The 12,483-nt window shown below is 57.1% G+C and overlaps 1 protein-coding gene across 1 annotated transcript; it reads left to right on the forward strand.

The window, feature by feature from the left end:
- Positions 1-3,508: 3,508 nt before the first annotated feature.
- PHYSODRAFT_330509 (hypothetical protein) lies at positions 3,509-4,873 on the forward strand (the record flags this gene model as incomplete). Its single annotated transcript, XM_009527181.1, has 2 exons — positions 3,509-4,607; positions 4,641-4,873. 2 exons carry the CDS (start codon positions 3,509-3,511, stop codon positions 4,871-4,873), a joined length of 1,332 nt encoding a protein of 443 aa, XP_009525476.1.
- Between the last annotated feature and the right edge of the window lie 7,610 nt (positions 4,874-12,483).

Raw genomic sequence — 12,483 nt, forward strand, 5'->3', positions numbered from 1 at the left:
GCGTTTTTTGTTTGGTTGCGACGGTGCCCGGCACCGCCGTGATAGCCACCCTGCTGGTGCACGGACGTGCACTCCCGAGCAAAGAGACCGACTCTACCGCAACGGTAGCATCGCACATTGTTTCCCTGCGACTGCTGGGGTCCGGCAGTTGCAGCACTCGAGAGGTCCATGGGTTCTGGGCCTCCCGTCCTCACTACCGGGCGTGGCTGTGGCCTCGGCACATGTGCATGCAGCTTAGCCTGCCGCAGGCTAAACTCCTCCTGCATTGCAAGAGTAATTGCAGCTTCGAGAGTACTCGGGTACTCACGGAAGAGATAGGTCTTCACAGGCCCATCTCTGAGTCCCTTCATGAACGTGACGACCTTGGTCGCCTCGTCGATCGGATTGGTCACGATGTTCGAGACCAAGTACCGTGCTCTCTGAGCGTAAGCATGGACATCATGCTTCCCCTGCTGTAGGTCGAGGAACTCTGCCCTCGATCGAAACTCATTTTGCGGGGGCTCAAACGCTTGCCTGAGCTCCTCCTTGAAACCCTCGTACGTGCTGAAGCACGCAGGATCAGATAGTCGGCGTCCATACGCCCAACTTCTTGCACGTCCGCCAAGACATGACATGGCGAACGCAACCTTCGACAACGTGTCGACGATACGTCGAGCCGCAATGGCATGTCAAGTTCGACAAGCCAACGGAGGAGAGGCTCGCCCTCTCTTCCAACGTAATTGCTCACGCTGAGCTTCAGCGATTGCGCGCGCGGTGTCGTCGGGGACGACACCGTGGTAGACGAAGCAGCACCTCGCTGCTCCTTCATGATGAATCCCAGAGCAACACCGTGTTGCTCCGTCGGCGATAGTGTGCGCAGCATTGCAGCTACAGCCGCTTTTCCAATGACTGTTGACAGTCGTTGGAGTGCCTCCCACTCTGGATCCGACAGGTGGAGGCAGTCAGCGCGTGCAACATGTATTGCAGGCGAAGTGGAGCTTTCCATGGGCACCTCCGCGCTCATGAAAAGGTTCTCGGCTCCTCGTTCGTACAGCTCCGTACGAACGTTCAGGTAGTCGGTCGTTGGACGGACTACAAAGTGCTACCAGGTGTAGTGGGCCTACTTTGGCTCACTACTACGGCTTACACGTATGCGCACGTGTATGAGGAAGCGTAGGTTTCTTTTACTTGAGTTAAGTATACTCGAGATCCACGAGTATACTTTAAACAAGATAAAGACTCCAAGTAGCGTGTTTTGGTAAAAGATGAGAACTGCTATATGTGTTTTATGTTTCTGACTTCCTCTAAATGTAATATTCTAAACTAGGAATCTGCCAACGGCTGGTTGGCAGAATTCCAATGCTATGCATGTCGCTCATTGGCTAAAAGATGCTGCTTTCAGCCAATTGAAATCCTAAATGTGCATGGACCACCCGTCGTGGTGATCGTAAATGTATGTAGCCATTGGTGTATCTTACACCAAGGTCGAGGAAGTGTTCAAACCTCTAACAGACATCGCAACAAGTGACTGTAGTCCCTTGTGCGTGTAACCCCGTTACACTTCCCATGATATCGATGGCAAACGCCACTCGATATTGCCACGTATCATCATGGTCGAACGACACATAATGACGCGAGCAAGGGTAAGATACGTCGGTAAGATTTGTGGTATCGGAAAATGGAGATTACCGGAGCGATTGCCCATCGCCCAAGAATCAAGGTACAATGATCAAGGAGCAGTCAAGCGCGAGATGGAAGTGGCTGCTTTGGTTAAGCTGGCGACATTATCCTCGTTGGAGTGACAGGTAGTGGCCGGAGCCTCGTCGGTTCCTACAACCCCGAACGAGGCTTCATGGTACCCACTTTTAGGTACAGATGCATTTAGTTACGTACTTCGGCCGCACTTATTAGTGTAGCCGCGGTCGTCATTTGATGTGTCCGGAATCGCCTTATTGCGATCGTTCACACTAGATATTTGTATAGGGACATAGGACTCATCATAGGATGGCCAGAACGAGGCCCCCAGGGCCTCAGAAAACTCAGTAATAAAAAGACAGTCTTCCCCCAAAGCCAACAAGGGTCAAGTCCGACTTCGGTAAGTGTAGCTAGCTTATGCCTGGACACGCTCGACTGCGTGTGGTTGCCTGTCGGGGAGCTTATCGTGCATTGACCGAGAATTTCCTTGGCAGCGCCAAGAGTTGGCGTGGTTGGAGAGGCAGGAACGGTATTAGAGTATCGTTTAGTATATATTTGTGGGATTAGAGTGTCCCTGAGTTTATTAGTCTACCTACCGAGGTTTTACCTTGGTCCCCCTGTATAAGGCCTAATACGCCGGTACACTTCCTTTCTGAGGGACTGCAGTGGGGTTGCGCGAAAGCGCTACATAGTATCCTAGCCTTATCTCGTGGCTAGTGGTACAGGTTTTTGGGTTGACCGAAGATAACCTAAGGTGCACAGAGGCGCTTGCAACCGACCCGGTGTAAGGGATCGTTCGTGGTCTTCAGGTTTTGATCCAATAAGCGCTTACCTTTGCGGGTTAGCGTGTTGTTGGTGTCTCTAATACCTTTTGGTAGAAGAGAATTTAAGTGGTATTACCACACCACAGATTCGCTGCTTCAACTCCGCTGTCAATATCGTATGTCATGGCTACAGCTGTAGGTTCGTGCTCTGCACACGGGCGCTCCGTAATGGGCGCTCCCTAGATTCTCCCGGTTCCAAGCGGAAGCCTCCCGGCAGTGAATGCTCCAGTGTCTACAACAGCGCCGTCGCTGCAGGCGGCAAGCGATTCTGTGATGACAGGAGCTCACAGCGGAGGTATCTAGTATTGGAGAATAATGCGTGTACCTGCAAGGAGACTAACCCAGGTATCGTGTGGTTCTGTGTAGCAGGACCTTCGTGCCAGCTCGATGTCAGCTATAGCAGCTGTCGCTGCTGCTGGTGCAAAGCGACGAGCCGCAAGAGCTGCGTCTACTTCTGGTCTGCGCCCATCCAGTGGTCTACGCTCGGCATATACGAAATATTTACATAAGAAGCACACTGTGACGGGGCACACAGCACTTCTTAACAGAGGAAGCAGGAGTATACAAACTCCAAGTGAACAGCCGTTCACGTGTCCCTGGTCTGAAGGGGACGACTTGACTTGAAAAGCGGTAGATCTAAGACTGAATGTATGTATAGGTTGGTATAGATTTGGCCTGCATACAAATCCTAAGTTCCCTATAGTTTGTGTCATACAAAATGTATCTGTTGGCTCTGAGGCCACTTGGGTCACTATCCAGGGGAGTGACCGATGTAGCCATCCCTGAATAGTGATAGGGTCACTATTCCATGTAACCCCGTTACATCCTCCCCCACTTAGATTCGATCTTATCGACCAATCAGAGCGAGGCTACGCTGGCGACACACATTTCACTCGCAAAGTCGAAATCCATCGACAACGGCGCGAGCTCTGGCGCCTCGGCTCCCGGGCCTCACAGAGCAACTGGCGCATCGCCGAGCAAGCCGCAGGGTCTCCACGTCGACCGGAAGCATGCCTCCAGAGCGCAGTGCGCGCAGTGCGAAAGCACCTCCGAAACCGCGGGCCGTAGGGGCGAAGACCAGGGCGGCCAAGGCCAAGGACGAGTCGTTCGCGCTGATGGAGGCCACGAAGGCGGCCGAGGAGGCGGTGCGCTCTCGTAGCAGAACGCCGGAGAGTGGCCGTCAGGCCGGGGCTCGGAGCAAGTCTCCTGACGCCGCGCAAGGCAAGGAGGAGAGTCCTCGGGGCCATAAAAGCCCGGCTCGCGACTGGGAAGCCGCCGTCTTTGACTGCACGATGGTCCAGTACTCCGGTGAGAGTTCACCCGACGACGAGAACGTCTCGGAGGGCAGCACGCACGCCGCCGAAGGCACGGAGCTGGCGGCAGGCGACATGGCCAACGCCTCGGCCGACGCAAAGGCCTCGTCGGAGAAGGAGGCGGAGGACGCCGAGTCCGGCGCAGGCGACAGCACGCAGTCGCACGACGAAGTCGCCATGACCGACGCTGGGGTCGTGGCCGAGAAGTCGCCGGGCGACGCGGGCTCCAAGTCCAAGGAGGTGCTGGCATTCAAGCATCTGACACTGGCGCAAGGTCGTGATCGTGCCCAAGCGTCAAAAACGGCTGCCGCTGCGAAGGCCGCCGAGGCCAAGGCGAAGAAGCGCTCAGCTTCCAGGTCGCCTTGCGGCTCCAGCTCCTGGCTGTTCGACGATTCGGGGTCTGAGGACGAGGAGGGTGCCGTCCACGAGCCCACGGAGCTCTCCAACAACCTCGACGAGCAGCAGCAGCAATACCACGCTGCTAGCTCGGGCGCGTATGCCAGGCAGCCGACTGCCACGACTGCCATCGAGTCTTCTACAGGCGGGGATTCCACGTACCCGCAGGGCTACTTCCCGCCCGAGCCTGGCACCGGTGCGCCAGCGCTGTTGGAGAAGCTCTCGGCTCCTCGTGGCCTTATCGGCGGGTACACCTCGAGGGGTTCCTATGAGCGTGCTCTCGTTGAGAAAGAACCACTCTTTCTTGGCGACGTTGAAGTCGCCCGGTGTGTGCTACTAGCACCACACAAGCTCACACTGAAGGAGTTCGCCACGCTTCGCAAGAAGCCGGAGGACAAGGGTGGACTCCATCCTGTGTGGGGTTACCACTGAGTCAAGCCGAATGAGAACATGACCTCGAACGATGTGGAAGACCTCTTCTGGCGCTACGTCCAGCGCAAAGGGTATTCCGACCACGAGTTCAAAGAACTCCATGAGGATCACACTCTGTCCGCAATCCTGGACGTGCGCGAGTTCCGCATCGAGTTCGCTCAACTCGTGAGCAAGCGCAAGCTCCGTCCGAAGATGGACGAGCTCAAGCAAGAGGCGAGAGCCAAAGCTCGTTAAGAGCGTGGGCGCGGTGCGACTACGGCTGCTACCGTGCCCCGGGTATCGGCCAAGAAGCCAAGGACTACTTACGAAGCTGCCGTTGCTTCTCGTCCCATATCGCAACAGCCTTCGGGCAGTCTGCCTGGAGCTGCTCAACGGGCTCCCACGAGTTATCCGACTCAGGGTAACCCCTCCACTTCACGAGCAGCTGGCGCTTGCCATGGAGCCGCCGCTCCCGGACGACTCGTTCCACGTGGTAGTGGATCTGCCCATTACGGTCAAGGAGGGCCGACGGTGGCCTCGCACGGCCATGGCTACGAGCCTGAGGCGACGCAGCCGTATGCTGGGGCCTGGTGGCCCTGCAGCAAGAGGAGATTCGTCTTCTCCGGGACCGTGTGTACGTCCTCGAGATCGCGCTTGGCGTCGGCCTTGGTGGCGAGGCTGCCGCTCGTGCTGGTCAGCCTGGAGCCGTGGAGCGGCTCCGTGAGGAAGTTGCCTCGCTCTATCAAGAAACTCGCAGTCTCCATGGCCGCGTGGATCGTCGAGCCGACCTGTCGTCTTACGACTCGCTGCGAAACCAGCTCACTGGCCTTCGGGCCGAGCTTCATGCCACGCGCCGTATCCGGAGCAGCGGCAGCCCCACTCGTCTCAGGCCCAGTTTGGCCAGGGCTCGTACGGGACCCCTGCGTATGCTGCTCCGATGTACGCCGCGCCGTCTTACGACCAGCGCGCGTATCAGGCGCCTTACCGCGACCCGACGCCGCGCTTCGAGGAGCTGCGCTCTTCTCCACCGGGCCACCCACCGTTTCCGGCGGGGCAGCCAGAGCCAGAGGGTCATGGTACCTCTTAAGACGACCCACGTAAAACGTCGGGTGAGTCGTCATCGACTTGGGCAAGTCTATGGTGTACGCCACGCCATGCCAGCTGAGGACCGTGAAGGGTCCAATGAAGCGGTGCTTCAGCTTGTTGCTCTCGACCGAGCTTCTCCACCGGGCCACCCACCGTTTCCGGCGGGGCAGCCAGAGCCAGAGGGTCACCTACCGCTGGTTGAGTTCGCACTCAACAATGCGGTACATGCATCGACGGGCTTTACGCCCTCTTACCTGAACGGGTTGTGCCACCCTCAGGTGCCGCTCACATTACGAGGCAGTACCGGGGCCTGTCTTCGGCAAACGAGGACAGTTGCTTCCGCAAGGCGGCTGGACTCACGTCCGAGACTTGGGAGGAAAAGGTTTTCCGAGCCTCTCCCCCACATAGGACCGAAGCCCCGGTACTGCCTCGTAATGTGAGCGGCACCTGAGGGTGGCACAACCCGTTCAGGTAAGAGGGCGTAAAGCCCGTCGATGCATGTACCGCATTGTTGAGTGCGAACTCAACCATGGGCAAGCGATCAGCCCAAGAGCGGGGCATCTCCGCGCAGATACTGCGGAGCGTGTCCTCGAGCACGCGATTGACGCGCTCCGTCTGGCCATCCGTCTGCGGGTGGTTCGCCGTCGACTTCGACAGTCGTGTGCCGGGAAGGCGAAACAGCGTCTGCCAGAACGTAGCGGTGAACCGCGGGTCTCGATCAGAGACAATGGTCTCGGGCAGACCGTGGTGTCGGAAGACACAGTCCATGAACAGGCGAGCGAGTGCCGGTGTCACGAACTGGAGCAAAGTGGACCATCTTGCTCAGACGGCACACGAAGGCAACAACACCAGTGTTGCCACGGTCATCGGCCGGAAGTCCGAAGACAAAGTCGAGACTCATCGACTTCCAGCAGTCCGCTGGGACCGGCAGGCTCTGCAATGGTGCCGAGGCTTGACCGGCAGGCTTCACGTGCTGGCACGTCTCGCACGTACGGACGTAGGTGGCGACCCACTTGTACATGTGACGCCACCAAAACATCTGCGAGACAGACGCGTACGTCTTCTCACGGCCGAGATGGCCACTGGATGGAGCGTCGTGCACCTCCATCAGGATGTCCTACTTGAGATCCTCGTCGTTGGGCACGACAATACGGGGAGGATCCTCGGGCTCGACCCTATAGTGGAGCAAACCGTCAGCCCACTCATAGCGTTGCAGCCTTGCACGTTGTCGGGGCGTGAGCCACTCGGCCTTGGCTTCCGAGCCAGCGGCCAAGAACCGCACAAGAGGTCCGAGACTGGCATCGTCTCGGTACCCCAGCCTGATGCGATCATACAGATCCGTCGTGACCCGACTAATATGAGCAAGCTCGTGGTCGGGTCGGCGCGACAGCGCGTCGGCAAGCACGTTCAACTTGCCCGGCTTGTACTCGACACGGAAGTTGTATTCCGCGAAGAATGACAGCCAACGCGCCATCCGCTGTGAGAGATGCGGCGTGTTGACGGCAGTCCGCAAGGACGCGTGGTCTGTATAAACGACAAAGGGCGTCAAGCCCAGGGGGTGCCCTCGGAACTTGACAAGAGCGTACTTCATGGTAAGTAGCTCCTTGTCGTGGACTGGATAGTTCCGTTCGGCTGCCTTGAGCTGCCTGGACTGGAACGAGGTGACCCGTTCGCGGCCTTCATCGTCGGCCTGCAATAGCGCACAGCCAATTGCGTAGTCAGACGCATCACAGACTACGCTGAAAGGCTTCGTCTCGTCCGGTAATGCCAGGGCTGGCGCGCGCTGTAAGCTCGCTTTGATGTCGTTAAAAGCATCTTGATGGCGACGCTCCCAGCGCCAGTCGACATCCTTCTTCAGGAGATCCGACAAGGGCCGTGCCAGCTCGGCGTAGCCTGCACTATACTTGTGCAGGTAGTTGGCGAGGCCCAACCGCTGTCATAGGTCCTTCTGCGACCGAGGTGGCGGCCAGGCCGCGATGGTTTTCACCTTCTCCGGGTCCACCCGGACCCCGGCGCTGCTGACGAAGCAGCCCAGGACCTTGATCTGCGAACACACACTTGTCGATGTTGGCGTACAGCTTGTTCGCCCTCATGACTTCGAACACACGTCGAAGGTGCTGGAGATGCACCTCCATGGCCGTCTGGCCTGCCTCGGTACGGCTGTGGACGAAGATGTCGTCAAAGTACGTCTACGCAAAGGTCGGAACAGTTGTGTGACCAAGCTTTTGAACGTTGCCTGGGCGTTAGAAAGCCCCTGAGGCATGACCAGCCACTCCCAGAGCATACCGCTCGGCGTGCTCACAGCCGTGAGTGGGATGTCGCTCTCGCGCATCATGATCTGGTAGTATCCATCCACCAGGTCCAGCGCACTATACAGCGTGCAGCCGGCCATGTTGTTGAGCAACACGTCCTTGCGCGGGATCGTGTCTGCGCAGGCACTGTCGCGCTGTTCAGCTTGTTATAAGCATGAACCGTTCGGTTTGCGAACACAGAAGGTAGGCGACGAGTGCGGGGACTTCGACTCCCGCACCATGCCTGCCTTCGCCTTGGCGGCAAAGAAGGCATCAATGACTTCACACTGCTCCCGGGGAAGAGGCCATTGCCTCGTGACACAGTACTTCGTGCCCGGCACGAGATCGATCTCGTGCCTGATTCCCCTGTCCGGAGGGAGATTGGACGGTGGATCCTTGGACACCACGTCCTCAAACTCCTTCACCAAGGGGTACACCGGGTCCCGGGGGTTCTTAAGAATCTCAGAGCCCATGCGCGACGCGCGCTGTCTCTGGAACTCCTCCAGGACTGCCTGGTCCATGACCGAGGACGAGTTCAACCCGGCCGACGTGGACTGCGGTCGGAGGAGAACCAACTCTGCGATCTCCCCGGCCTTTAGCTCGGCCAAGAAGTCCTCCATGGCGAGCTCCTCAAGGTTCAGTAACTCTGAAACCTCGGGCAGAGCTGTAAGCTCGACAGCTCCTGCCTTGACCCGACGACCGGTCACGCCACCAAAGATGTGATAACATTCTTCGGCGGCTGGAGCCTTGGCTGGAGGCTCGGAGTCGCCGGCGGCTGGCGTCGTCGACCATGCGACTAGGCCCGGCTTACGACGTGACCCTCGGGTGTCTTCGTCTCGTGGCGCCGCCTTGGCAGCACCACCGATCTTCTCGATCTTGCGCGGACGCCTTGTTCTTGAGCAGAACTATGTTACCCCCCATATTCTTGAGCGGAACTTGGTTACCCGCCTTGCTGGTTGGAACTATGTTACCCACCTCGCCGTGTGGAACTTGGTTACCCACACCAGGAGCGCTTCCAGCGACTCCCGCATCAGTTATGGGATGAGTGACCACCTGTGGAACTATGTTACCCACATCGGAAGCGCCTACAGTGCCTTCCTCATCTGTTACGGTCTGAGTGACCTCGCGTGGAACTTGGTTACCTACGCCAACGCCAGCGGTGCCTTCTCCAGCAGCCCTTGCTGCCTGCGGTACTTAGTTACCCGCGTGTGGACCTACGTTACCCACCTGATAGGTGCTGTCCGGCACCTCCACTCTCAGGCCTTGTCCGGCCTGGTCGGAGTTGTCGTCAGTCTCGACGGACTCCAAGAACTCATTAGACGCTGCTGCGCCCTGGCGGCCCTCGCGGGCGCCCCAGCTGCTGCCATAGGTGGGAACATGACTCACCAAAGCTCTGTCAGAGCGTGGGGGACGGCTGGCCCCGATGGCCTTGCCGGGCCAGTCGATCCAAGGCTCGTGTTTCTCCAGCCACGGCATGCCAAGGATCAAGTCGTACTCGTCCATGTCTAGGATCAAGAACGGCTCCGTGCTGTCGAAGTCCTCGAACTTGACAGTGAGGTCCATGTGGACCCGAGGTACTTCTACCACCGTACCGTCGGCCAGTCTTACCGAGACCAGCTCGTTGCCTTTGCTGTCTCGTAGCGCATCGGCGTACTTGTCGCGATTGCGTGCGACAGTCTGGCGGCGCGCAAAGTTCTTGGACGCCCCAGAGTCGATCAAGATTCTCAAGGGATGATCGTATCCCGGTACACTCGCGTGCACCACAAGCAGCCCACCGCTGCCCTTCTCCGCTTCGAGAGTACAGAGACTCTCAGGGGCTAAGTCCCCATGGCGTGCGCCACCCGCACGCCCCTCATGAAGACTTAGTGTTTCCCCAGTAGGGTGCCCCGCCCCTACTGGTGTCCAGCGTTCCCCTGGTTCCTGGGGCGCGGCTTCTGCCAGCGACCCCTAGAGCCAAAGGGCTTCGAAGAGAACTTCTTCTTCGGTCCTCCCGCGGGACAGGCACGTTTCATGTGCCCAAGCTTGCCACAGCCGTAGCAGCGAATGTCTCTCTGCTCGGCCATGCCCAGATCCATGGGAACCGGCCCGTTGATCGCTCCATTGCCGGAGTTACCATTAGGCGCACCGCCAGAGGCAGGGTTGCTCTGCCATACCGTGGCGGGGGTACGAGCCTGCTTGTGGCTGTACTCCTCCTGGAGGGCGATCTGAATCGCCTCCTCCATAGTGTTTGCTTGCACACGGAACAGTTGCGTGCGGGCAGGACCGACACGCAGACCGTCCATGAACACGGTCACCTTGATGTGCTCAGGCAGAGAGTTCCCCACCAAAGAGGCAGTGAGCACTCACATCTCCTGGATGTACTCATGCAGCTCGCGCCTTCCTTGTTTGCAGGCGAGGAAGCGCGAACGCTGGCGGTACTCGTAGTTCGCCGGAAAAACGCGGCCCGCAGCTACTCGCACAGCTGGGACCATGATGCGAAGCATCCAGGCGTCGTCGCTTCGCGCGTATACGCCCAACTCTTAGCGCGACCACTAAGGTTGGAGAGCGCAAAGGCGACACGGAGTCGCTCGACCGAGACGAGAGCCGCGTCCATCGCGAGCTCAACCTCTCGAACCCAGAAGTGAAGGTTTTCTCCTTCCTTCCCTTCGAAGGGGTGAACCTTCAGCCGCAGGGGCTTCGGTTGCACCGGCTACGGCGCGGCCGCAGTGGCCTGCAGCCCTTGAACGTGGGCGATGAGCCCTCGCTCGTAGGTGTCGAACGCGTTGATACGCTCAACCTGCTCAGCCGGCGTCGCCGCCGCTAAGCTTCGCAGGGCATCTGTCCCAAAGATGCCTGCCATCTTACGAACGGACTCGTACTGCGAGTCGTTCGGATGGGGAACTCCGTCCGATCCATCTTGGCTCACTCGATGAGACACAGAGGATTCAGGTAGTCCAATCTACCCGCGTAGGCGTAGGATTGACTACAAGTGCTACCAAGTGTGACGGGGCACACAGCACTTCTTAACAGAGGAAGCAGGAGTATACAAACTCCAAGTGAACAGCCGTTCACGTGTCCCTGGTCTGAAGGGGACGACTTGACTTGAAAAGCAGTAGATCTAAGACTGAATGTATTTATAGGTTGGTATAGATTTGGCCTGCATACAAATCCTAAGTTCCCTATAGTTTGTGTCATACAAAATGTATCTGTTGGCTCTGAGGCCACTTGGGTCACTATCCAGGGGAGTGACCGATGTAGCCATCCCTGAATAGTGACAGGATCACTATTCCATGTAACCCCGTTACACACACGATGACCGCTGCTGCTGCATCTCGCGTCGCACGAGCTCTACGTACTAGAGAACAAGTTACACATGATAACAGTAGCGCTATTTACGGACGGAGCGCGCACTCTTACCCTCGCGTGCCCTCGTCTTCTGTACATGAACAACATGATGACTCCAGTCTGAGTGATAAGCGGCAAGACGACTTCGTCCCCTGGGATTTGTGTACTGGAACGGAGGAGAATGCTGATTCACGTCATTGTAATTGAGATTCTAGTTCACGTTCGTTGGAGATTGTGTACCAGCCTCTGGCTGGTAGACGTGCCCTTCGCTCACTTGTGCTAGGCGCCCATGGTAGGATTTTGGGGAACATTTTCCCTCGGCAGATGAAGCAAACCAAGGCGAGATAAGTAACAGCGAGTTCCTCTGGCGATTTAGGCGACGAATGTAGCCAACGATGTGAGACCGTAGGTTGCTCTAACGAAAGTGAGCAAGTCGGAGTTGAAAATGAAGAAGTCGCAGTTGAAAATGAAGACCATACAAGAAAGAAATTGCCAGGGATTGTAGCTGTCCATAGTGAGGATGCTCTTGTGAACGCTTTTCAATGACACCCTCGATTACTTTTGAAGGAGCTGGAACTCGTGGTGGTAGCGTGCGGAAAAATGATTGCGTTACGGATTATACGTGTGAACTGGAGATAAGTGCTGACACCGATGCAGAAAGTAGCCACGTCCAAAACAAAATTGATGAGATCTTTCACACCCAACCCGTCTCTGTTGAAAACCCTGTTCCATCAAATGTAAATCTGTTGAGAACTCCAAGACCAGTTATAGCACGTGTGGGCCAAATCGATAGTGATGAATGGTTCGATTACCGATTTAATGTCCTTCTCGATTTGGACAGATACTATGTACTGGTACTAGTCGTACTAGATAATGAAAATAAAACTAATCCACCACTGTGCGAAACACCACGCCGGTGCGGTATGTGAGACGAAGTTGTACATGTCGTGTGTGAAAGTTGGTTGCGTTCCTTTGGATGAACGCGCCTAAGTGCTTGGACTGCCGTAATTGTCGCAGAACACGCTCGTATTCTTTACGAATGTCGGGGCTGGAAATCCGGAGTAGTCTGCGGTAGTGGCAGCAAAATGCTGAATGAATGCTTGAAATTGCCGTGGGCATGGGGTCCGGTTCTCCGTCTTCGAAGCAGATGTAGTTCCGTTCTGT

This window comes from Phytophthora sojae (genome assembly GCF_000149755.1).
Source record: "Phytophthora sojae unplaced genomic scaffold PHYSOscaffold_3, whole genome shotgun sequence".
NCBI classification, from domain to species: domain Eukaryota; phylum Oomycota; class Peronosporomycetes; order Peronosporales; family Peronosporaceae; genus Phytophthora; species Phytophthora sojae.